The 27,002-nt window shown below is 44.0% G+C and overlaps 1 protein-coding gene across 1 annotated transcript; it reads right to left on the bottom strand.

Annotated features, from left to right (window-relative positions):
* Nucleotides 1–1,317: 1,317 nt before the first annotated feature.
* malsu1 (mitochondrial assembly of ribosomal large subunit 1) lies at nucleotides 1,318–16,605 on the bottom strand. The gene is made up of 4 exons (XM_063069283.1): nucleotides 16,231–16,605; nucleotides 13,720–13,901; nucleotides 5,344–5,425; nucleotides 1,318–1,711 (listed from the first exon to the last, which is right to left on the bottom strand). Exons 1-4 carry the CDS (start codon nucleotides 16,430–16,432, stop codon nucleotides 1,548–1,550), a joined length of 630 nt encoding a protein of 209 aa, XP_062925353.1. The 5' UTR covers nucleotides 16,433–16,605; the 3' UTR covers nucleotides 1,318–1,547.
* Nucleotides 16,606–27,002: the final 10,397 nt, after the last annotated feature.

The raw sequence follows: 27,002 nt of genomic DNA, 5'->3' as shown, positions 1-27,002 counted from the left end.
CAACTGCCATTAGGGTCCTTTTACCCTTGCCATTTCTTAACTCAACCCATAGAGACTCTACACCTTCTGATCCTATGTCATCCCTTTCTAATGAATTAATATTATTTTTTATACACAGGGCCACACCAACCCCTCTGCCTACTAACCTATCTTTCCGATACACTGTATATCCTTGGACATTCAGCTCCCAATGGCAGCCATCCTTTAGCCAAGTTTCAGAGACGGCCACAATATCATACTTGTCAATCTGTAGGTGAATTTCAAGATCGTCCATTTTATTTCTTATGCTGCGTGCGTTCAAATATAACACTTTCAGTCCAGTATTTGCTGCTTTCTGTTTTAACTGCGAAATGCCTCTATTGCCCTGTAACTCGTCACACTGGCTGTGATTATGCCTCATCTCCTGCCTGTCCTATCATCTCTGTTGCATGCTATCTTTGATTTATTTCTGTTTCCTCCTTAGTACTCCGGTTCCCATCCCCCTGCCAAATTAGTTTAAACCCTCCTTAACAGCTCTATTAAACCTGTCTGCTTAGGATATTGGACCCCTTTGGGTTCAGGTGTAACCCGTCCTTTTTGTACAGGTCGTACCTCCCCCAGAAGAGGCCCCAATGATCCAGGAACCCGAAGCCCTGCCCCTACACCAGTCTCTCAGCCACACATTAATATGTCTGATCTTGCGCTCGTTAGTACGTAGCACAGGCAGCAATACTGAGATTACTACCCTGAAGGTCCTGCTTTTCAGCTTCCTACCTAACTCCCTGAATTCTCTCTTTAGGACCTCCTCACTTTTTCTACATATGTCATTGGTACCAACGAGTACCAAGACTTCTGGCTGTTCACCTTCTTCCTTCAGAATACTCCGCACAAGACATCCCGTACCCTGGCACCTGGGAAGCAACACACCATGCGGGTATTTCTATCAGGCTGACAGAAAGGTAACTTACTACCATGGGTTTCTTTTTATCCAGTGTAAAATTTTGTTTGGCTGGATATCCAGGAAAGATGTTTATGGTGCAATTCATTTTACAAGCTCTCTCTATCTTTATGGTTGAGAAAACGTTGAAAATATCACAAGCTTGAGACTAGTAGATTATTGTCTTACGCACAACACGCTGGAGAAACTCAGCAGGTCGGACAGCATCCGTGGAAACAAAAAGTCAACGTTTCTCGTTGAGACCCTGCATCAGGGCCTTTGGCAGAGTATTTTGTGTTTAGATTATTGTCTTTAAGCACTTTAACCTCAAATTCTTAACCACATGCACTCAAAGATCAATTTGGTGGGGATGGAAGGAAAAGAGAAAATAATTGTTTATATGAAGACACTCATCTGGCCTTTATATATTTATTTTTAAACTGTACTTTAAAAAAATATACAACAGCTACTTAATATGCACAGTTCATTCAAGAAAATCATACTTCTGCATGATACAAGCCTTGTTGTAAACTGAAATCTTGTTCTTCACTGAATTCCTGGACAAAGTGGTTCATTACATCATCTGTCAGTTTTTCAGAAATTACAGCAGAATGGCCCCTTAGAACTTGCTCTATTTTTGCTCAAAGTCATCAGTTGGTTCGTATATAAAATCCAACGGAAGAATTTCTGGAGCTATTTTCAGGAACTGATCATCGTAGGAACGCAAGGTCCAGAGCTTCTCCAGTTCATAGAGCTCCCTGGTTTCAGGCAGCATAAAATGTACGACCATGTTCCCTTTGGGATGGAGAAGGAAAAACAAGTGAATACAAAATCTGACACCAAATTCAAACTAATTGTGTTGCTTACAATTCCAGCTGTCACACTTTGGTTAAACACAGCCCAGTTATTATGTTCAACCCTTGTACCTTCCCCAATGAAGTAACTGGGTGTACACACAGATTAACTTAAAACTGCTGATCAGTGGACACTGTCACGTGATGGAGACAGAAAGGGGCTGCTTTGTGTAATTGCTGATCAGTGGACTCTCACGTGATAGAGATGGGCAGGGGAAGAGTCTAGTTAGATAAATTGCTCATTGGTGGAGACTATCACATGATAGAGACTTATATGATTATTGGACTGTAAGGGTTTCTTTCAGTTTTTGGTGTTAGTGGACAATTAGCGAGTGGGTGAACTTTTTTTTTGTGTGTAAGATGGGATATAGGGGGTATAGTGCTACTGTTGCTGTTCTTTGTTATGTGTAGCGGGTCGGTGATTGTTATTGTGGCTGTTTTTCGCTGCGAGGAAGGGAGGATTTTGGAGTCCAGGTTTTGTTTTTCTTTTTCGAGGGGAGAGTTAATGTCTTTTCTTTCATGAACACCCATGGTCTTTCTGTATTTAATGGTTATTTGGAGGAGAATTTCAGAGCTGTATTATACATGCACACTTTGACAATAAAATGAACCTTTAAGGGTGGGGTGGGGGGGGTCTGGTTAGTTTGTATTATCGCTGGTTGGTGGACACATATGATGGAGGTAAGACCATAAGACACAGGAACAGAACTAGACCGTTTTGCCCATTGAGACCACTCCGCCATTTCAGCATGGCTGATCCTGGATCCCATTTGAACCCTCACACCTGCCCTCTCAGCATATCCTTTGATGCTCCAACCGATCAGGAATCTACCAACTTCTGCTTTAAATACACCCACGGACTTGGCCTCCACCACAGTCTGTGGTAGAGCATTCCACAGATTCACCATTCTTAGGCTTAAGAAAAATCCTCCTTACTTCTAAAAGGTCACCTCACAATTTTGAAGCTGTGCCCTCTAGTTCTGGATTGCCCCACCAGAGGGAACATCCCCTCCTCATCCACCTTATTTAGTTCTTTCAATGAGATCCTCCCACTTTCTTCTAAATTCCAGTGAGTACAGGCCCAAAACTGCCAAACACTCCTAATATGTTAACCCCTTCATTTTCAGAATCATCCTCATGAAGCACCTTTGGACTCTGCAATGACAACACACCCTTTCTGAGATAAGGGGCCTAAAACTGTTGACAATACTCCAAGTGCAGCCTGACCAGTGTCTTAAAGCTTCAGCATTATCTCCTTGTTTTTATATTCTATTCTCCATGAAATAAACACCAACATTGCATTCCCCTTCTTTACCACAGACACAACCTCTGAATTAACCTTCCTGCATGAGGACTCCTCAGTCCCTCGTGAATTTTCTCCCCCCTTAGACAATAGTCTGCACTACCGGTCCTTTTACCAAAATGCATCATACATTTCCCGACACTGTATTCCATCTGCCTCTTTTTTGTCCATTCTTCCAATATGTCTATCCCTCCGCCTATCTTTGTAGCATCTGCAAACTTTACCACAAAGCCATCAAGTTCATTATCTAAATCATTGACAAGCAATGTGAAAAGTAGCGGTCCCAATATTGACCCCTGAGGAACACCACTAGTCACCGGCAGCCGACCAGAAAAGGTCCCCTTTATTCCCACTCGCTGCCTCCTGCCTGTCAGCCATTCCTCCATCCATGCCAATATCCTTCCTGTAACACCATAGGATTTTATCTTGTTAATATATCTGAAAAAACTTTTTAACTATCCTAGAAACATAGAAAACCTACAGCACAATACAGGGAACACACATCCAAGTAGCTGGTGAACGCAGCAGGCCAGGCAGCATCTCTAGGAAGAGGTACAGTCGACGTTTCAGGCCGAGACCCTTCATCCTGATGAAGGGTCTCGGCCTGAAACGTCGACTGTACCTCTTCCTATAGATGCTGCCTGGCCTGCTGCGTTCACCAGCAACTTGGATGTGTGTTGCTTGAATTTCCAACATCTGCAGAATTCCTGTTGTTAGCACAATACAAGGCCTTTGACCCACAATGCTATGCCAAACATGTCCTTATTTTAGAAATGACCTCGGGATACCCATAGCCCTCTACTTTTCTAAGTTCCATGTACCTATCCAGGAATCTCTGAAAAGACCCTTATCCTGCATTATATTATCGGCTTGCTGTCTTCCTATTTCATCTTTTCCCTTATAGCTTTTTTCAGTTTCTTTTTGTTGGATTTTAAAAGCCACCCAATCATCCAACTTCCCACTCACTTTTGTTCCCTTATATCCTCTTTCCTTGGCTTTTATGCAGTCCTTAACTTCCTTTGTCAGCCACGGTTGCCTAGCCCTGCCATTTGAGAACTAGCTTTTCCCTGAGTAGCTCGAGCACAAGCTGCTCTAAAAAGTCGTCTCAAAGGCATCCAACAAATTTCCTCTCATGATCCGACACCAACCTGATTTTCTCAATCCCCTTGCCTATTAAAGTCCCCTATTACAACTGTGACATCACCCTTATTACATGCCTTTTCCAGCTCCCAATCTCAACCCCACATCTTGGCTGCTATTTGGAGGCCTACATATGATTCCCATGTTTTTTTTACCCTTGCAATTTCTTAACTCCACCCACAAAGATACGACACTCTCTGACCCTATGTCACCTCTTTTCCCAGTGGAGGTTGGCTGTAGAGGATTCGCAGCCCGTTCCTTAGTTACAGCCTTCAGCATTTTGGGCATCGAGGGAGAGAGGAAGAGGAGAGCCATCCGCAGTACCACCAATGCGGCAGAGAGGGCCTCAAGATGGCTGTGGCTCAAAAGAGGGGAGCCATGGAGTCATAAGTAGCTAGCCACCTGGACACAAGCTGGGGTCTGATCAGCCCTGGCTGGGTCACCTGGAGGAGCGTGTATGATGTTGAAAGACCCGAAACACCCAATGATTCCAGGAACATCACTGAAGATGTGTCCAGAAACATCAGTAGATGTATGTACACAGTAAAGATGTAATTCTACCTCTTACCAACAGAGCCACATCACCACCTATGCCCTCCTGCCTGTCCTTTCGATACAAAGTACATCCTTTGATGTTAAACTCCCAACTATGATGTCCTTTTGGCCATGATATGGAGGGCGGCTGGTTAGTTTGTGTGACTGCTGATCAGTAAACACTATCACGTGATGGAGACGGAGAGGGGCTGGTTAGTTTGTATAATTGCTGATCAGTGGACACTCACGTGATGGAGATGCAGGGGGATGGGCTGGTTAGTTTGTACATTATACTGGTGCCAGATCTAGACAAGTCATCTGATTTACAATCCCGTACTAATTCCCTGCTGTTTGTATCCAGAACCAGGAAATTGTGATTTTTGACCCACTACTTTGTTCTGCTGAGCAGCACTTTGTAGACCACAGCCTAGTCTACGTCCATAGCTGCAAAACCAATCATTTCTGTGTCTGTAGAAAGTAGTATACCCATCCTTTGCAATTCTCTCATTCTCCACATAATCTGATAAATTCCGACACCAGCATTTAACTTGCAAAACTAAAGGTTGAATAAAATGCTTAAAGACAGTTAGACTCACCAAAATCTATGCACTTCCAATCATCAGTATCTTTGCCTTCAATGGTAGCACAATCATTCTCTCCTATCTTCAAGTGTTTATGCTAAAGAGAAAAAAAAATACAACCCTTCAAGCTCAAAGTAAAAATTATTTTCACAGCACATATATAATTATCGTATACAACTCTGACATACATTTTCTTGTGGGCATACTCAAGAAATCTATAACAGAATTAATGAAAGACTGCCCAACACTAGGGCGTTCAACCAGAGTGCAAAAGACAACAAATTTTGCAACTAGAAAAAGCAATCATAAATAACCACTAAATATTGAGAACATGAGATGGAGTGTTCTGCAGCCCACAGAACGTCACCGGGGTCACGTATAAAATTCTAAAGGGATTGGACAGGCTAGATGCAGGGAGATTGTTCCTGATGTTGGGGAAGATAGCAGGCAACTGCAGGAAACATAAAGTTGTGGTGGTAGGGGATTTTAATTTTCCATATATTGATTGGGTCTCCCATACTGTTAGGGGTCTAGATGGTTTAGAGTTTGTAAAATGTGATCAGGAAAGTTTTCTAAATCAATATATAGAGGGACCAACTAGAGGGGATGCAATATTGGATCTCCTGTTAGGAAACGAGTTAGGACAAGTGACAGAAGTCTGTGTAGGGGAGAACTTTGGTTCCAGTGATCATAACACCATTAGTTTCAACTTGATCATGGACAAGGATAGATCTGGTCCTAGGGTTGAGGTTCTTAACTGGAAGGCGGCCAAATTTGAAGAAATGAGAAAGGATCTAAAAAGCGTGGATTGGGACAGGTTGTTCTCTGGCAATGATGTGATCGGTAGGTGGGAAGCCTTCAAAGGAGAAATTTTGAGAGTGCAGAGTTTGTATGTTCCTGTCAGAATTAAAGGCAAAGTGAATAGGAATAAGGAACCTTGGTTCTCAAGGGATATTGCAACTCTGATAAAGAAGAAGAGGGAGTTGTATGAAATGTATAGGAGACAGGGAGTAAATAAGGTGCTTGAGGAGTATAAGAAGTGCAAGAAAATACTTAAGAAAGAAATCAGGAGGGCTGAAAGAAGACATGAGGTTGCCTTGGCAGTCAAAGTGAAGGATAATCCAAAAAGGTTTTACAGGTATATTAAGAGCAAAAGGATTGTAAGGGATAAAATTGGTCCTCTTGAAGATCAGAGTGGTTGGCTATGTGCGGAACCAAAGGAAATGGGGGAGATCTTAAATAGGTTTTTTGCGTCTGTATTTACTAAGGAAACTGGCATGAAGTCTATGGAATTAAGGGAAACAAGTAGTGAGATCATGGAAACTGTACAGATTGAAAAGGAGGAGGTGCTTGCTGTCTTGAGGAAAATTAAAGTGGATAAATCCCCGGGACCTGTCAGGGTGTTCCCTCGGACCTTGAAGGAGACTAGTGTTGAAATTGCAGGGGCCCTGGCTGAAATATTTAAAATGTCGCTGTCTACAGGTGAGGTGCTGGAGGATTGGAGAGTGGCTCATGTTGTTCCGTTGTTTAAAAAAGGATCGAAAAGTAATCCAGGAAATTATAGGCCAGTAAATTTAACGTCGGTAGTAGGTAAGTTATTGGAGGGAGTACTAAGAGACAGAATCTATAAGCATTTGGATAGACAGGGACTTATTAGGGAGAGTCAACATGGCTTTGTGCGTGGTAGGTCATGTTTGACCAATCTATTGGGAGTTTTTCGAGGAGGTTACCAGGAAAGTGCATGAAGGGAAGGCAGTGGATATTGTCTACATGGACTTCAGTAAGGTCTTTGACAAGGTCCCGCATGGGAGGTTAGTTAGGAAAATTCAGTTGCTAGGTATACATGGAGAGGTGGTAAATTGGATTGGACGTTGGCTCAAGGGAAGAAGCCAAAGAGTGGTAATAGAGAATTGCTTCTCCGAGTGGAGGCCTGTGACTAGTGGTGTGCCACAGGGGTCAGTGCTGGGTCCATTGTTATTTTTCATCTATATCAATGATCTGGATGATAATGTGGTAAATTGGATCAGCAAATTTGCTGATAATACAAAGATTGGAGGTGTAGTAGACAGTGAGGAAGGTTTTCAGAGCCTGCAGAGGGACTTGGACCAGCTGGAAAAATGGGCTGAAAAATGGCAGATGGAGTTTAATACTGACAAGTGTGAGGTATTGCACGTTGGAAGGACAAACCAAAGTAGAACATACAGGGTTAATGGTAAGGCACTGAGGAGTGCAGTGGAACAGAGGGATCTGGGAATACAGATACAAAATTCCCTAAAAGTGTTGTGACAGGTAGATAGGGTCATAAAGAGAGCTTTTGGTACATTGGCCTTTATTAATCGAAGTATTGAGTATAAGAGCGGAATGTTATGATGAGGTTGTATAAGGCATGGGTGAGGCCGAATCTGGAGTATTGTGTTCAGTTTTGGTCACCAAATTACAGGAAGGATATAAATAAGGTTGAAAGAGTGCAGAGTAGGTTTACAAGGATGTTGCCGGGACTTGAGAAACTCAGTTACAGAGAAAGGTTGAATAGGTTAGGACTTTATTCCCTGGAGCGTAGAAGAATGAGGGGAGATTTGATAGAGGTATAAAAAATTATGATGGGTATTGATAGAGTGAATGCAAGCAGGCTTTTTCCACTGAGGCAAGGGGAGAAAAAAACCAGAAGACATGGGTTAAGGGTGAGGGGGGAAAAGTTTAAAGGGAACATTAGGGGGGGCTTCTTCACACAGAGTGGTGGGAGTATGGAATGAGCTGCCAGACGAGGTGGTAAATGTGGGTTCTGTTTTAACATTTAAGAATAAATTGGACAGATACATGGACGGGAGGTGTATGGAGGGATATGGTCCGTGTGCAGGTCAGTGGAACTAGGCAGAAAATGGTTCGGCACAGCCAAGAAGGGCCAAAAGGCCTGTTTCTGTGCTGTAGTTTCTATGGTTCTATGGTTAAGTCCAGAACGAGGGGTCACAGTTTGAGGATAAAGGGGAAGCCTTTTAGGACTGAGATGAGGAAAAACTTCTTCACACAGAGAGTGTGAATCTGTGGAATTCTCTGCCACAGGAAACAGTTGAGGCCAGTTCACTGGCTATATTTAAGAGGGAGTTAGATATGCCTTGTGGCTAAAGGGATCAGGGGGTATGGAGGGAAGGCTGGTACAGGGTTCTGAGTTGGATGATCAGCCATGATCGTACTGAATGGCGGTGCAGGCTTGAAGGGCCGAATGGCCTACTCCTGCACCTATTTTCTATGTTTCTATGTCACCAGCTGCACCTCGAGTAATATTGGAAATATTTAGCATTAATTTATGTTCTGTAAATCCAATGACATTGAGACTGATTTTGTATGACTGAAAAACTAAAATGTTTGATGAATGTAGAGTTAGAGTTATAGACCAGTGGTCCCCAACCTCCGGGCCGTGAAGCATGCAGGGGTGCAGCAGTAGCTGGAACACACCAGCACATCTTTGAGAAAAAAGCCGAAATAATCAAGCTAATTAATTAGGTGCCGCCCAGCACGTAAATCTCAGCCCAGATCAGAGGCGACGCAATCGGCAAGGGTCTCGACCCGAAACGTTGACTGTACCTCTTCCTATAGATGCTGCCTGGCCTGCAGCGTCCCCGAAACTTCCACTGTACCTCTTCCTATAGTTGCTGCCTGGCCTGCTGCGTTCACCAGCATTTTGTGTGTGTTGCTTGAATTTCCAGTATCTGCAGATCTCCTCATGTTTCAACTATTAATCTGTCCTGTCTCATCGACCTGCACCTGGTCCATAGCCCTTTCATCCACTTACCTATCCAAATTTCTGTTAAATGTTGAAATGCAACTCGCATCTACCACTTGCACTGGCAGCCTGTTCCACACACTCATGACCCTCTGAATAAAGTAGTTCCCACTCATATTCCCCTTAAACATTTCACCTACCACCCTTAGCCCATGACCTAGTCTCATCCAACCTCAATGGATAAAGCCTTCTTGCATTTACCCTATCTACATCCCTCACTCATAATTTTGTACACCTCTATCGAATCTCTTCTCAATCGACTATGTTCCAGGCAATAAAGTCCTAACCTGTTCAACCTTTCCCTATATAAATCAGCTCCCCAATTCCCAGCAAAATCCTTGATTATTTTCTCTGCAAGCTTTCAATCTTTTCTGTAGGTAGGTGACCAGAACTGTATACAATATTTCAAACTAGGCCTCACCAATATCTTACACAACTTCAACATAACATCCTTACTGGAGTTCTTTGAGGATATAACAGCGCAGTGGGCAGAGGGGAACAGATGGACATACTTATTTGGATTTTCAGAAGGCATTCAATAAGGTTATTCAATAAAAGACTTATCCATACGATAAGGATGCATAGAGTTGGGGTGATGTCTTAGCATGGAAAGAGAATTGGTTAACCAATAGATAGCAGTAAGTTGGGATACATGGGTGTTTCTCTGGTTGACAATCAGTAGTGAGTGGTGTGTCGCAGGGATCAGTACTGGGCCCGCGACTGTTCAAGATATACATTAACAATCTGGAAGAGGGGACTGAGTGTAGTGTATCTAAGTTTGCTGATGATACTAAATTGAGTACAAAAGCAAATTGTGCATAAGATACAGAAAGTCTGCAGAGAGGTACAGATAGGTTAAGAGAGTGGGCAAGGGGCTGGCGGATGGAGTACAATGTTGGTAAATGCGAGGTCATCCACTGGAAGGAAAAATGAAAGAGCAAATTATTATTTAAATGGTAAAAAATTGCAGCATGCTACTTTGCAGAAGGACCATAAGACAAAGGAGCAGAAGTCGGCCATTCGGCCCATCGAGTCTGCTCCGCCATTTTATCATGAGCTGATCCATTCTCCCATTTAGTCCCACTCCCCCGCCTTCTCATCATAACCTTTGATGCCCTGGCTACTCAGATACCTATCAATCTCTGCCTTAAAATACCCAATGACTTTGCCTCCACTGCCGTCAGCGGCAACAAATTCCATAGATTCACCACCCTCTGGCTAAAAAAATTTCTTCGCATTGGACTTGGGAGTGCTTGTGCATGAGTCACAAAAGATCAGTTTGCAGGTGCAGCAGGCTATCAAGAATACAAAAGGAATGTTGGCCTTCATTGCTAAGAGGATTGAATTTAAGGGCAGGAAGATTATGCACTGGTGAGGCCACACCTAGAGTACTGCGTGCAGTTCTGGTCTGCTTACTTGAAGGATATACTGGTTTTGGAGGCGGTTCACCAGGTTGAGGGGGTTAGACTATGAGGAGAGATTGAGTCGCCTGGGACTGTACTCACTGGAATTCAGAAGAATGAGAGGAAATCTTAGAGAAACATATAAAATTATGAAAGGGATAGATAAGATAGAGGCAGGAAAGTTGTTTCTACTGGTAGGTGAGTCTAGAACTAAGGGATATAGCTTCGAGATTCGGGAGAGTAGATTTAGGACGGAGATGAGGAGGAACTGCTTTTCCCAGAGAGTGATGAATCTGTGGAATTTTCTGCCCAATGAAGTAGTGGAGGATATCTCAGTAAATCTACTTAAGACAAGGTTGGATAGATTTTTGCACAGTAGGGGAATTAAGGGTTATGGGGAATTGGTAGGTAGGTGGAGATGAGTCCATGGCCAGATCAGCCATGATCTTACTTAATGGCGGAGCAGGCTCGACGGGCCAGATGGCCGACTGCCGCTCCTAACCCAACTCCTGTACTAAATATATTGATCTATGAAAGTCATTGTATTCTCTTTTACGACCCATCTATCTGTGACACCACCTTTAAGGAATTAAGGATCTGTATTACTAGATCATAAGACCATGAGACGGAAGCAGAATTAGGCCATTCAGCCCATTGAATCTACTCCACCATCCCATCATGGCTGATCCTGGGCACCACTGAACCCCATACACATGCCTTTCCGCCATATCCTTTGATGGCCTGACTGATCAGGAAACTATCCACTTCTGCCTTAAATATACCCACGAACTTGGCCTCCACCGCAGGCTGTGGTAGAGCGTTCCACAGATTCACTACTCTCTAACTAACTTTCCCTCCTTATCTCTTTTCTGAAAGGTCGCCCCTCAATTTTGAGGCTGTGCCCTCTAGTTCTGGATACTCCCAGCATAGGAAACATTCTCTACAAATCCACCCTATCTAGTCCTTTCAACATTCGGAAAGCTTCAATGAGATCCCCCCCGCATTTTTCTAAATTCCAGTAAGTACAGGCCCAAAGCTGCCAAACGCTCCTCATATGTTAACCCGTTCATTCCCAGAATCATCCTCGTGAACCTCCCTCTGGACTCTCTTTCTGAGATACGGGGCCCAAAACTGTTGGCAATACTCCAACTACAGCCTGACTAGTTTCTTATAAAGCTTCAGCCTTATCTTTGTTTTTATATTCTATTCCCCTTGAAATAAATGCCAACATTGCATTTGCCTTTTTTAGCACAGGCTCAACCTGTGAATTAATCTTCTGTGAGTCTTGCATGAGGGCCAAGTTCCTCTGCACCTCCGATGTTTGAACCTTCCCCCCATTTAGATAATAGTCCGCACTACTGTTCCTTTTTCCAAAATGCATTATCATACATTTCCCAACACTGTATTTCATCTACCACTTTTTTGCCCACTTTCTTCCAATTTGTCTATGTCCTGCTGCAATCGCATTGCTTCCTCAGCACTACTTGTTCTATCCCTCTGTTCTACTGCACTCTTCAGTGCCCTAACATTCACTGTGTAAGCCTACCCTGGTTTGTCCTCTCAAAGTGCAACACCTCAGTTGTGTGTATTAAATTCCTTCTGCAATTTTCCTGCTTTTTATCTCATGAACTCAATATTTATTGCTTATTTATTATTATTCCTTTCTTTTTGTACTTGCACAGCGTTGTCTTTAGCACACTAGTTGAATGCCCAAGCTGGTGTGGGTCTTTTCTTGATTCTATTATGGGTTTATTGAGTATGCCCACAAGGAAATGAATTTCAGGGTTGTACATGGTGACTTATCTACTTTGATCATTAATCTTTCTTGAACTTTGATACCCAGATCAGATACAGAACATTTTGAAGGGGGAAGGAGGAGGATAGAAAGAGGGATAATGACCTGCAAGTGAATTTAGGAAGTTGGGTAGTTGGTTGGAAAGCAGGATTTCCAAGAATGTAATCTTGGTATTATTTTGTGTGCTACATGCCAGTGAGCGTTGAAATAGTAGGTTAGGCCAGGTGACTGCATGGCTAACAGCTGGTGCATGAGGAAGCTATTAGGTATTTGGAAAATTAGGATAGTTTCTGGGCATGTGGCATTAACTTCCTTGACTAACATACCCTGTCAAATTTATACAGACACTGTCTACTGCCCTTTCTCCATCAGAACTAATTACTTCCTCAACAAACTCTCTGTAATTCCACTGGTGCTCAAGAAACTTAACTGCACCTGTAAAAGCACATCTTGTGCACGTCAGGTGCACCGGACTGACACTGTAACTTCCCAGCAGTTCTTCAAAGTACCACTCAAACCTGCAATGCTAACAAGCTGACAGGAAACTATCAGCAGGTACATTCTCTTCAGGTTTCTATGCCAGACACCACTCAAACTGTTTACACCATCTAACTGCATTCCAAGTGGTCAACAACTTGCTAAAAACAATTAACAATGTACAATAAGTTGTACCCTTGCCAGCAACACAAATATATAGCGCACATGGTTTGTCTCACATACAGCATCTATTTTAACTAACCTATGTTTAATCTAACCTAATTTAACTTAATCCTGGAATTTGGGTACTGGTTATAAGATTTTCTCCGGTCAGTATAAATTATTTTATTAACATAACAATTACTTAAGTTAGAGAATGCATTTTCTGCAAATGAAATACTTTGTAAAATAGTTCATTTAAAAATGAATTTTAATACTGTCTTCAAAATTAACTTTCAGGATGCATAAAAGATTAAAGATTAACTTCAGAACATACAGTGAAACATGTTGTTCAAATCAGTAGGAATTGTGCTGGGGGCAGCCCATAAATGTCACCATGTTTCTGTGCCAACACAGCATGCTCACAACTAGCTAATCCAAACTGCACATATTCTGAATGTGGGAAGAGACCAGACATCCCAGAGGAAACGCTTGCTGTCACAGGGAGAAAGTACAAACTCCTTACAAGTAGCGGCAGAAATTGAGCCCCAATCAATCACTGCTGCCTCCGTACAGTGATGTGCTAACTGCTAGACTACCGTGCCATCCACGTTATAGAGCACAATCTTATTCATAAAATAGAATCAGAATCAGGCTTATTATCACTGTGTTACGTGACATGAAATATGTTATTCTGCAGCAGCAAAGATTTCATCAGGGTTTAAGTATAATAAAACGCAGTTCAAATATCAGCAAAGTCAAATCACACCACTTACCACTTTGATTGCATACTGTGCCATCGCTTGTAAGTGCCTTGCAGATGTTCCACTCACAATGATAAAATAATTAGCGTACTTCAATTCCATCGGCAATTTGATAACACATATATCTTTGGCATTTTCCTGGCGCAACAAACTCACCAAAACATCAATGTTAAACACCGGCTGGTTAATGGCACCTGATGAAAATCAGAGTACACATTTAGTCCATCGTTATCCATCTTAGGGTCATTTATGCAGAATTCAGTATAATAGATATTCTCTAATAATCGCCATGGTTGTTCTAACACATTTGGCTCTTTACAGTTGCTGTAAATCAGCAGAGTGTAAGCCTATAGACCGAAAAGGTTATGTAAAACACACCCCTCTAAATCCATGGTTTCATCACACAGACTGCCTACTTCCACACAATTTCATTATCTATTTCTACCTAATCCCTGCACTGTTGGCCCATTATGTTTTAAATCATCAAAGACAATTAATTTGTAGCGTCTTTGGTAAATGTGCCATCTTCCACTTTATCTATATCTGAGCCCACACCAAGCCTTTCTCATTTCCCTCACAAACTATACTATTGCTTGGTCACTTTCAATTATCTTCAATGTCAAATCCCATCCTAACTCATGTCTGCAGTTGAAGAATTGACTGTTTTTGTACGACTTTAGCTCATTCTGCATAGCCGACTACTTTGCCTACCATTGGCTGCCTTTCACCACTACATTTAATCATTTGGTCTCACCCAATCAGAAACATTCCTCTTCTTTTACCTATCACAGTTCTCCCCCAGGTCCCACACTATTTCTCTGCTACTGAAAGCTAAGTTGTTTTTAAACTCTTTCTCAGTGCCTCAATCAAAAAACATTAAATGCTTCCATTCCTGTTGATTTTCCTGGCCTGTTAAGTGCTTCCAGTATTATCTACTTTTATCCAAACACTTACCAACTTGAGCCTCAACATGTTTCCTCGTATAGGACTGTACACCATAAGGCATAGGAGCAGAATTAGGCCATCTGGCCCTTCGAGTCTGCTCTGCTCCACCATTCAATCATGGCTGATCTTTTTTTCTATCTCCTCCTCAATCCCCGTTCCTGGCCTTCTCCCTATAACTTTTGATGCCATGTCCAATCAAGAACCTATCAATCTCTGCCTTAAATACACCTAACGACCTGGCCTCCACAGCTGTATGTGGCAACAAATTCACCACCTTTCGGCTAAAGAAATGTCTCCGCATCTCTGCTTTGAAAGGGCTCCCCTCTATCCTGAGGCTGTGCCCTCTTGTCCTAGACTCTCCCACCATGGGAAACATCCTTTCCACATCTACTCTGTCTAGGCCTTTCAACATTCGAAAGGTTTTAATGTGATCTCCCCTCATCCTTCTAAATTCCAGCGAGCACAGATCCAGAGTCATCAAACATTCCTCATATGATAACCCTTTCATTCCTGGAATCATCCTTGTGAACCTCCTCTGGACCCTCTCCAATGCCAGCACATCTTTTCTAAGATGAGGAGCTCAAAACTGTTCATAATTCTCAAGGCGGGGCCTCAGCATCACATCCTTGTTCTTGTATTTTAGACCACTTGAAATGAATGCTTACATGGTATTTGCCTTCCTCACCACCGACTCAACGTGCAAATTAATCTTCACGGTGTTCTGTATAAGGACTCCCAGGTCCCTCTGCGTCTCAGATTTTTGGATTTTCTCCCTGTTTAGTAAATAGTCCGCATGTTTATTTCTACTACCAAAGTGCATGACCATGCATCTTCCAACATTGTATTTCATTTGCCACTTTCTTGCCCATTCTCCTAATCTGTCTCAGTCCTTCTGCAGCCTTCCTGTTTCCTCAACACTACCTGCCCCTCCACCAATCTTCAGCATCATCTGCAAACTTGGCAACAAAGTCATCTTAATCATTGATATACAGCATAAAAAAAAATAGTCCCAACACCAGCCCCTGCGGAATACCACTAGTCACTGGCAGCCAACCAGAAAAGGATCCTTTTTATTCCCACTCACTGCCTCCTACTAATCAGCCAATGCTCTAACCATGTTAGTAACTTTCCTGTAATACCATGGGCTCTTAACTTGGTAAGCAACCCCATGTGTGGCACCTTGTCAAAGGCCTTCTGAAAGTCCAAATATACAACATCCACTGCATCTCCTTTATCTATCCTACTTGTAATCTCCTCAAAGAATTCCAACAGGTTCCTCAGGCAGGATTTTCCCTGAAGGAAACCATGTTGACTTTCCATCTTGTCCTGTGACAAGATCACAGCTCTAAAACTGCACAGACTGATGCTCCCTTTGGTTAACCACTGCCTTTCCGAATTGCAGAGTAATCCTGGATTTTTCCCCAATAATTTCCCCACGACTGAAGTGGCACAAACAAGAGGAAATCTGCAGATGCAGGAATGTGGGCCAGGTCTATAAATGCTGCGCTAAATCAGCACCCTCCCTTCACGCCTGGATGAAGATGTTATCACCCCGCTGCTCTGCCCCACACCATTTACCTGTCTCCTCCGTGCTGCTCCTTCCCGGGAGCTCGGTGCTGTAGCCCCGGGACCTGAGTGCGGGAGCGCGGTCAGTTCGTGCCGCCTGAGGCCGGAGAGCTAGGCGGAGCAGAGGGCGCTGATCGGGCTCCCGAGCGGCCCAGAGCACGGTCCGGACACCGCAGCCGGCCAGCACTGCAAGGTCAGCGGCCGCCTTCCGCATCGCTCACACACCGCCGGCCTTCACAGAGTAGGTCCCGGTCACCCGTCACACACTACGGACTCCGGACACCGGTCGCTCATCTCCAGCCTCGGCTGCACCGGCGGGAAGAGACGGCCGAATAGTCCGTCCGCTGCGCGTCCCCGGGCAAACACCGCTTCAACAACAGTTCCGCCGTGGGAAGGACAGAATGGTGAGAAAGCTAGGGTAACATACGGAGAAGCAGCATGCTTGAATGGAAAACTGGAAGTATAAATCATTTGTCCGTAGAAAATGAATTAAAGTTTCGATTTGGGATGAAAGAGGTAAATCAGAATGAGAGGAGTTGGGGGGAGGACAAGCCGACGTCTCGGGACAGGGCCCTGCATCTCTGGGGTGATGATCAGGATGGGGGAGAGACCAGAATGATGATAGGCAAATGAAGGAACTTCAGACTTTATTAGAGCCTTATTCATCTCGGACCTGAACAGGAGAGGTTCAGTGCCTGCCATTGACACTACTGACCGTGCTTGACATCAAGAAACCCTGTTAAAACAGAACTCAACAGGTAAAGGGCAAACACTCCAATAAGTAGGCCCATTTCCCTGCACAAAAAAAATCCACTTATGCTTGTTAGTGGTCACTGGTCCCAGCCTCAAGATGTGGCTGAGCTTATCAACATTCGGATTTTTTAACACTGGAGGAATTCAGCAGGCCCTGCAGCATCTATGGAAGAGAGTACAATCGCCGTTGTGGGCTGAGACCCTTCAGCAAGGCTGCTTGGATATACAGCATCTCCAGATTTTCTCTTGTTTGTGATTCAGATTTAATAATTGAGATAAAGCACAGAAAAGGCTTTCCAGCCCTTTGAGCCGCGCTACCCAGCAAGCTCCCGATCTAATCCTAGCCTAATCACAGGACAATTTATAGTGACCAATTAACCTACTGACTAGTAGGTCTTTGATGAGTTCCTGCTGAATTTTGTGTGTTGCTGCAAAGAGACAATAGACAACAGAAAATAGGTGCAGGAGTAGGCCATTCAGCCCTTCGAGCCAGCACCGCCATTCACTGTGATCATGGCTGATCATCCACTATCAGTATCCAGTTCCTGCCTTATCCCCATAACCTCTGATTCTGCTATCTTTAAGAGCTCTATCCATCTCTTTTTTGAAAGCATCCAGAGACTTGGCCTCCACAGCCTTCTGGGGCAGAGCATTCCATATATCCACCACTCTCTGGGTGAAAGAGCATTCAGAACTGAAGTTTAACGAAAGAGGTGAAGCCAGGCATCACTACAGGCCACAGCCTCCGTTCAACACAGAGCTGAGTAAATGTTGCAGAGCAGTGAACAGAACTGGCCTGTCCCTCACCTCCGGACCTGACACCCTGACCTTTTCAATCTGATCCGGCACTTAAACTGTCCGAACATTGGGTTGTTCCTGGCTGTCAAAACATTCTGGGGCCTGAACTCCACCACCACAATTCGGCTCATCACTGGCCTTTCCAATTCAGCCCAGCACGTAAATTGATCAAACATCAGGTCTTTCCTAGCTCTCGTAGACGCCTCGACTGACCATAAAACATAGGAGCAGAATTAGGTTATTTGGCTCATCGAGTCTGCTCCACCATTCAAACATGGCCGATCCTTTTACATTCTCTCCTCAGCACCACTCCCCCATGTTCCCGATGTTGGAGGAGTCTAGAACCAGAGGTCACAGTTTAAGAATAAGGGGTAGACCATTTAGAACAGAGGGTTGTGGTTCTGTGGAATGCTCTGCCTCAGAAGGCAGTGGAGGCCAATTCTCTGGATACTTTCAAGAAAGAGTTAGATAGAGCTCTTAAAAGATAGAGGAGTCAAGGGATATGGGGAGAAGGCAGGAACGGGGTACTGATTGTGGATGATCAGCCATGATCACAGTGAATGGCGGTGCTGGCTCGAAGGGGTAAATGGCCTACTCCTGCACCTATCGTCTATTGTCTATTATAACCTATTGTCTATTATAACCCATAACCTATGATGCTGTGTCCTATCAAGAACCTATCAATCTCTGTCTTAAATACACCCAACCACCCGGCCTCCACAGCTGCCTGTGGTAACAAATTCCACAAATTCACCACCCTCTGGCTAAAGAAATTTCTCTGCATCTCTATCCTGAGGCTGTGCCTCTTATCTAGAATCCCCCACCATGGGAAATACCCTTTCCACATCGACTCTGTCTAGCCCTTTCTATATTCGAAAGGTTTCAATAGGATCCCCCCTCATCCTTCTAAATTCCAGTGGGTACAGGCCCAGAGACTACAAATGTTCTTCGTATGATAACCCTTTCATTCCTGGAATCATCCTTGTGAACCTCCTCTGAACCCTTTCCATTGCCAGCACATCTTTTCTTAAATGAGGAGCCCAAAACTGTTCACAATACTCAAGGTGAGGCCTCACCAGTGCCTTACAAAGCCTCAGCATCACACCCCTGGTTTTATATTCTAGACCTCTTGAAATTAATGCTAACATTGCATTTGCCTTCCTCACCAACGACTCAACCTGCAAATTAACCTTTAGGGTGTTCTGCACAAGGACTCCCAAGTCCCTTTGCATATCAGATTTTTGGATTTTATCCCCATTTAGAAATATTCTGCACATTTATTTCTTATACCAAAGTGCATAACCATGCATCTTCCAATATTGTACTTCATTTGTCACTGTCTTGCCCGTTGTCCTACTCTGTCTTCTCCGTGGATTGTCACCTTGTCGTGGTGGAGAAGCTTGTGTGGTCCTGTGATCCCGAGAGCGATGCCGTCTGGAGCTATGCTCCTGGTAGGGTCACCCATGGCGGTAAGGTCGAGGGTGAGGTCCCTGACAAAGAACAATCCAACCAAGACCTCAACGGTGGAACAGGCGGACGAAGTTACTTCGAACTCAACGGCCGTGAAGGTGGATGAAGGCTGCAACAAATCCATCAGCTCCAATTATCGTGGTTTCCATGCCATTGGAATCAGTTGGTTGATTTGTGAAGTATTGTGTGCTTCTTGGAGTGCAACATCAAGTACACGTTAAACAAATACACGCACAGGCGTCTTCACTCTGTGGGCCACTTCTTCAGAACGAAGACCATCATCCTCGACCTCGAGGGATAGCCACAACGACGACAACCTACTCTGTCTAAGTCTTTCTGCAGCCTTCCTGTTTCCTCAATGCTATCTGCCCCTCCAATCTTCATACCATCTGCAAACTTGGCAACAAAACCATTAATTGCATCATATAAATCATTGATATACAATATACAGCAACTTTGCTTCATCTCGCCTCTGACTCTTCTCATATTAAATTCTATTTTAAAAGAAGACCTATATCCTTAAGAAAAGGGACTTTATATTTAAAGCAATAATACTTTGATCTTTTCTGCAAAATATTGCTAATGTTAAATTGTATTTTATTCCATAATAACTTTAAAATCAACCATCCTCTCTCTACCTCTACTTTTGTAGAAGTTTGCAAAGATTTGCATGCCATCTAAAACTTTGACGAACTTTTACAGACACTGGTTGTATCACGGACTGGTATGGAAATACCAATGCTCTTGAGTGGAAAATCCTACAAAAAGTAGTGGATACAGCCCTGACCATCATGGGTTTCAAGATTCAAGATTCAAAAAACTTTATTGTCATTCTAACCATACATCAGCTCTGCAAGGCAGAATGAGACAGCGTTTCTCAGGAGCAGTGCCATCATAGCATAACAAACGCAACACTAAATAATAAACATAACAATAAATAGTAAAACACAACAGCCACATGTAAGTTAAAATCAGTTATAAGTGTCCAGTGCAAGTTAAAAGTGTCCAAAGCAGAGTCAGGTGGAGCAGCTATTTAGCAGTCTGACTGCCTGTGGGAGGAAGCTGTTTAGTAGCCTTGTGGTTTTAGTTTTGATGCTCCTGTAACATTTGCCTGATGGCAGAAGAACAAACAGTTCATGGAGAGGGTGTGAGGGGTCTTTAATGATGTATCGTGTCTTCTGGAGGCATCGACTCTGAAATGGGTCTTGGACAGAAGGTAGGGAGACCCCAATAACCTTCTCTGCTCCCCTAACCACCCTCTGTAAGGCTTTTTTGTCAACAGCACTGCAGCTGGAGTACCAGGTTGTGATGCTAAAGGTCGGCACACTCTCAACCACGCCTCTGTAGAATGTAGTTAAGATGTTAGTGGGAGTGATGCTTGTTTAAGCTTCCTCAGAAAGTGCAATCTCTGCTGGGCCCGTTTCACAATCCCAGTGGTGTTCCTGGACCAGGTGAGATTGTCTGAGATCTGCACCCCAAGGAACTTGATGTTTTCCACTCTCTCCACCGTGGAGCCGCTGATGCTGAGGAGTGTGTGTAAAACCCTCTCCACCATTGAGCACATCTACATGGAGCATTGTCACAGGAAAGCAGCATCCATCATCAGGGACCCTCACCACCCAGGTCATGTTCTCTTCTCACTGCTGCCATCAGAAAAAAGGTACAGGAGCCTCAGGTCTCGCACCACCAGGTAGAGGAACAGTATGATTCCTTAACCATCAGACTCCTCTTAAACCAGAGGCGCTAACTCATTCAACTTCACTTGCCCCATCATTGAAATGTTCCCACAACCTATGGGCTCACTTTGAAGGACTCTTCATCGCATGTTCTTGATATTTCTATTTATTTATTTCTGTTTGTTTGTTTATTTTTTTCCTTTTTGTATTTGCACATTTTATTGTTTTTTACACATTGGTTGTTGTTTGTCTGCCCTGTGGGGCTGTCTTTCATTGATTCTTTTGTGTTTCTTGTACTTACTCAGGGTTGTTAATGGTGACATATGTGTACTTTGCTAAAAAATTGACTTTGACTTTGAATAGTTCACCGCTACTGCAGTGACATACCACAACAATTCCCTTCCCACCAATGACAACCTCCAAGAGGAGAAGGGAGACACTGGAGACTCCAGTGTTGGATTCTGAAGCAACACACAACATTCAGCATGAACTCATCAGGTCAGTCTGTATCTAGAGACGTTTGGAGTTGACACCCTTGATCATTGACTTAAAAAGTTCACTGGATGAGCCAAGTAAATGCAGTAGGCACAGGAACAAGATCAGGAGCTGGTATCCTGTGTTGAGTACCTTAACTCCAAGCACCCCAGGCTGGTTCCACAATCAACAAGGCTCAGGTTTGAAGTGTGATGGAATACTCTTCATATGCTAGTGTAATTCCAACAGTGCTCCAGAAACTCAGTGGATCTAGAATAAAGTTGCCCACTTGAATAGCAGTACTATAAAATACCGCTATTGTTGTGCGGACACTATTTGAATAGCAGATGTGCTTACAATATAATGAAACCCAGTTTAAAGTGCCAAGTCTACCAGGGGAAAAAACAGGAGGATGTTGAAAGTTGAAGATGTCAGACATTTAAAGGACCTGACAGTAATGTACATTTTTAAAGTATTCACAAGGGGGAGTTACAAGCCATACATTACAAATTGTGCTGGTTGTCCGTTGAGTCCAGCGATAACAGGAAACCTATATGGGAGAGTGTTCAAAGTGGAAAAGCCGATCGACTGGGGCAGCTTCACTCCCCCGACCTCCAGTGGTACAAACAAGTGTCACAAACTGCGGCCTTCACTTGGTTGCAGTGGGTGACCATGACATCTGCCGTGCCTTGACATGCCCTTCGCCCTCTACAGATCATTGCAGTACCACCTGCCTGGCGGTTGTATCTCACTGTAGATCTCATCTATCCAGACGGTCAGAGCTGACTTCACGTTCAAGGACAAACATGGCCCTATCTCAACAGGGTATGTGGCCACCGGATACCCTCACCTGGTTTAGCCCACCCGTCAAAGCAATTTGCCAAGGTGTGGCTGCTTTCGCATGCAAACTGCTACTTGGGGCCACAGGTGAGAGCTGAGTGTGTGGGGACCAAGTGTGAGTGAGCTGCCCCAGAATGGACACAAGCCCCTTCACCGGAGGTGCTACCCTCCCTGGACACCTCATACATTACAAGATACATCACCTAAAAAAGGAACTGTTAGCATCTTCAGGACGTCACAAGGCACTCCACAGCCAAGGTAGTCACTAATACTATGTAGGGATCTGCAGGGGCTGCCCTGGCTACTGATAACCTGATTTATGGTAATCCAATTTTACACAAATTCTCCCAAACAGTTTTAAATTGTGTTTCAATATAATAAAAATAATAATCCCTATACACTTGTTAAACCAAATAAAATACCAAGTTCCACAAGTGTTAGAAAGAAACCAACTTGAAGACCACAACAATTCGGTACAAGAAAATAATGAAGATGCCAACCCCCGAAGCACTGATGAAAATAGAATTACTTCAACAACTGCATAGCAATCTGATGGTAATAGCAACAAACTGATGGTAATAGCAACAACCTGATGGTAATAGCAACAAACTGATGGTAATAGCAACAACTTGATGGTAATAGCAACAACCTGATGGTAATAGCAACAAACTGATGGTAATAGCACCAACCTGATGGTAATAGCAACAACACAGATGTAGAGCACCCATAGAAGGCTGATGTGGAAGCTAAGCTTACAGACAACATTATCCTAATATTTAACACCACACTAACAGAATATATGGGCACTGCCCCAACAAAATAACCTTACATACCAAAACAAAACATCCTCAGAATTTGGAAGAATTGTAAATACTCCCAACAATATTACCAAATATTTTGGAAAACTTGAAACATTTGGAGAACTACACACAATGACAAACAGTGCATTGACTTCGGAATATGAGGAACCCAAAGTGAATAATGAAACAAGAACATTGAGATGTTCTTGTTCTTGTTAAGAAACAAAAATGAAATCTGAAGAGCAGAAATAGCCCACCTAATGGAGTGTAAAATTGATAATCCAAGCACGAACGTTAAGAGAAAAGTTAAGGAATTTTCTTAAAAATCCGGAAAAAGTGTCAGAATTTTTGACAGAAGATAGAACATATCCCTTACCTAAAGGAAGAATCACAAATGATGCATCAAGATATCTGGTTACTTGTTTACAAACTATATATAAAATTGTAATATCATGCCTCTCGCAACTAGTCACCACTCACTTAAATAACCACAATATACTTACAGAAGAGCATAAAGGATGCCATAAGGGTATGAAAGGATGTAAAAAACAACTGATTCGATTGGGAGAAGTGCATAGACACAGTAGCTTGAGAAGATTTAAAAAGCAAGGAGTTTCTTGCAGCGGGAGATTCATTTGGGAGAAGTGTGCAGACGCAGTAGCTTGTCATTGTGCAAGGCCGCTAAGAAGATTTAAAAAATTAGTAGTTTCTTTCAGCAGGAGATTCGATTGGGAGAAGTGCTCAAACACAGTAGCTCAACATCGCACAAGGCCATTGAGAAGGTTCTGGGATAAAAGAACTGCCTAGCGGAGTGGTCGTCGTAGCAACAGTCATTGGAGTAGCACGAGTCAGAGTAGTAGGGTTTAGCTCATTGGGGCTTTGGTGAGGACGGGCCTAGGTGAGGTAAGGAGGTAAGTTACTTTCAGATCTCCTTTTTCCTCTAACTTAAGAATAGTGGGTATGACTGCAAGGCCAGTTTTCTGCTCTGGGTGTCAGATATGGGATATCCTGGAGACTTCCAGCTTCCCTGATGGCCACATCTGCACCAGGTGCATCGAGATGCAGCTCCTTAGAGACTGAGTTAGGGAATTGGAGCTGCAGCTCGATGACCTTCGGCTTGTTAGGGAGAATGAGGAGGTGATCGATAGGAGCTACAGGGAAGTAGTCACACCAGGGCCACAGGAGACAGATAACTGGGTGACTGTCAGGGGAGGGGAGGGAGAGTGTCGGGTAGTGGAGAGCATCCCTGTGGCCGCCCTCCCCCCCCCCACCTTAACAATAAGTACTCCATTTTGAGTACTACTGAGGCGGGCAGGGCAGGAAACAACCTAACTCGGGGAAGGCAACGGTCACCGTGCCTCTGGCACTGAGTCTGGCCCTGTGACTCAGAAAGGTAGGGAATGGAACAGGATGGCAGCTGTAATTGGGGACTCTATAGTTAGGGGGACAGATAGGCGAATCTGATGTTGGGAAAAAGAAACAAGGATGGTAGTTTGCCTCCCAGGTGCCAGAGTTCCTGATGTTTCTGAACGTGTCCACAATATCTTGAAATAGAGGGTGAGCAGCCAGAGGCCGTGGTACATATTGGCACCAACGACATAGGTAGGAAATGGGAGGAGGTCACTGAAAGCAGAATAAAGGGAGGTAGGAAGGAAGCTGAGAAGCAGGACCTCAGGGGTAGTAATCTTGGGATTGCTGCCTGTGCCACACGACAATGAGGATAGGAATAGAGTGAGGTGGAGGATAAATACGTGGCTGAAGAATTGGAGCGGGGGCAGGGATTCAGATTTCTGGATCATTGGGACCTCTTCTGGGGCAGGAGTGACCTGTACAAAAAGGACAGGTTGCACTTGAATCTGAGGGGGATCAATATCCTGGTGGGGAAGTTTGCTAATGCTATTGGGGAGGGTTTAAACTAGATCTGCAGTGATGGGAACTGAAGTGAAGAGGCAGAGGATGGGGTGGCTGGCGCACAAGTAGAGACAGCTTGTAGGGAGTTTGTGAGGAAGGATAGGCAGACGTTAGAGCAAAGATGCACTCAGCCTGATGGTTTGACATGTGTATCTTAATGCAAGGAGTATCATAAAGAAGGTGGATGAACTTAGAGCGTGGATCAATACATGGAACTATGACATTGTGGCCATTACAGAGACTTGGATGTCACGGGGCAGGAATGGCTGCTGAGTGTGCCAGGGTTTAGATGTTTCAAAAAGGACAGGGAGGGAGGGGGGGAAAAGGGATGGAGGCGTGGCATTGCTGATCAGGGATAGTGTCACGACTGCAGAAAAGGAGGAAATCACGGAGGGATTGTCTACTGAGTCAGTGTGGGTGGAAGTCTGAAACAGGAAGGGGGCAATAATTCTACTGGGCGTTTTTTATAGACCACCTGATAGTAACATGCACTTTGAGGAGCAGGTAGGGAGGCAGATTCTGGAACAGTGCAATAATAATAGGGTTATTCTGATGGGAGATTTTAACTTTCCCATTATTGGCTGGCATCTCCTTAGAGCAGGGGTCCCCAACCATTTTTGCACCGCGGATCGCTTTAATATTGACAATATTCTTGCCGCCCGGCCGAATGGCGGGTGGGGGGAGATGTTCAAGTTCAATAGTGCTTGACAGGGAGATTGAAGTTCAAGCTCAACACGGCTTGACAGGGAATGAGGAAAGGTGCAGCTGACTCATATCGTTTCATATCGCCAAGTCATATCATTTCCTCGCGGCCTGGTAGCACATACTTTGTGGCCCGGTACCGGTCTGCAGCCCGGTGGTTGGAGACCACTGCCTTAGAGCAGGGAGTTTGGATGGGATGGAGTTTGTCAGGTCTGTTCAGGAAGGTTTCCTGATGCAATATGTAGATAAGCCAACTAGAGGAGATGCTGTACTTGATCTGGTATTGGGAAATGAACCTGGTCAGGTGTCAAACCTCTCGGTGGGAGAGTATTTTGGAGGCTTTACCATAGCGCTGAAGAAGGATAGGAGCAGACGATTTAGGAAAACATTTAATTGGGTTCGGAGGAAATATGATGCTATTAGGCAGGAACTTGGGAGCAGATATTTGCAGGGGAACGCACAACAAAATTGTGTCCTTGCAAAGGTATGTTCCATTGAGGTAGGGAAAGGATGGTAGGGTAAGAGAACCATGGTGGACAAAGGATGTGGGAAAATCAGTTAAAAAGAAAAGAAAAGCTTATAAAAAGTTCATGAAACTAAGTACAGATAGAGTTCTAGAAATTACAAGGTTGCCAGGAAGGAGCTTAAGAATGAAATTAGAAGAGCTAGAAGGGGCCTTGGTGAGCAAGATTAAGGAAAGTGCCAAGGCATTCTACAAGGATGTGAAGAACAAGAGGATGAGCTGTGTGAGAATAGGATCAAACCGGTGCGCTAGTGGAAATGTGTGCATGGAGTCAGAGGAGATAGAAAACACAGAAAACCTACAGCACGATATAAGGTTACCCAAAGCCCTCTGTTTTTCTAAGCTCCATGTACTTATCCAGAAGTCTCTTAAAAGACCCTATCGTATCCGCCTCCACCTTATTGCAGCCTATCCCATGCACTCACCTCCCTCTGCATAAAAAACTTACTGCTGACATCCCCTCTGTACCTACTTCTAAGCACCTTAAAACTATGCCCTCTTGTGGCAGCCATCTCAGCCCTGGGAAAAAGCCTCCGACTATCCACACGATCAATGCCTCTCATCATATTATACACCTCTACCTGGTCACCTCTCGTCCTTCGTCGCTCCAAGGAGAAAAGGCCAAGTTCACTCAACCTATTCGCTTAAGGCATGCTTTCCAATCCAGGCTACATCCTTGTAAATCTCCTCTGCATCCTTTCTATGGTTTCCACATCCTTCCTGTAGTGAGGTGACCAGAACTGAGCACAGTACTCCAAGTGGGGACTGACCAGGGTTCTATACAGCTAAAACTAGGCAGAGGTAATTCACCAGGGTAAAGGACCTTGGCAATTGTGG

Source organism: Mobula hypostoma, chromosome 17, assembly GCF_963921235.1.
Source record: "Mobula hypostoma chromosome 17, sMobHyp1.1, whole genome shotgun sequence".
Classification (NCBI taxonomy): Eukaryota; Metazoa; Chordata; class Chondrichthyes; order Myliobatiformes; family Myliobatidae; genus Mobula; species Mobula hypostoma.
The sequence above is the reverse complement of the archived record's forward strand: the minus strand, read 5'-3'. Positions and strand labels throughout refer to the sequence as shown.

What these genes read in the sequence shown, in the direction of transcription:
- malsu1 (XM_063069283.1), bottom strand. Translation starts at nt 16,432, where the DNA reads ATGCGGAAGGCGGCCGCTGACCTTGCAGTGCTGGCCGGCTGCGGTGTC. An exon ending in GAGCAGCACGGAGGAGACAG is followed by an intron (nt 13,902 to 16,230) that starts GTAAATGGTGTG and finishes GATTTTCATCAG; the next exon opens with GTGCCATTAACCAGCCGGTG. An exon ending in CACAGTATGCAATCAAAGTG is followed by an intron (nt 5,426 to 13,719) that starts GTAAGTGGTGTG and finishes TTTTCTCTTTAG; the next exon opens with CATAAACACTTGAAGATAGG.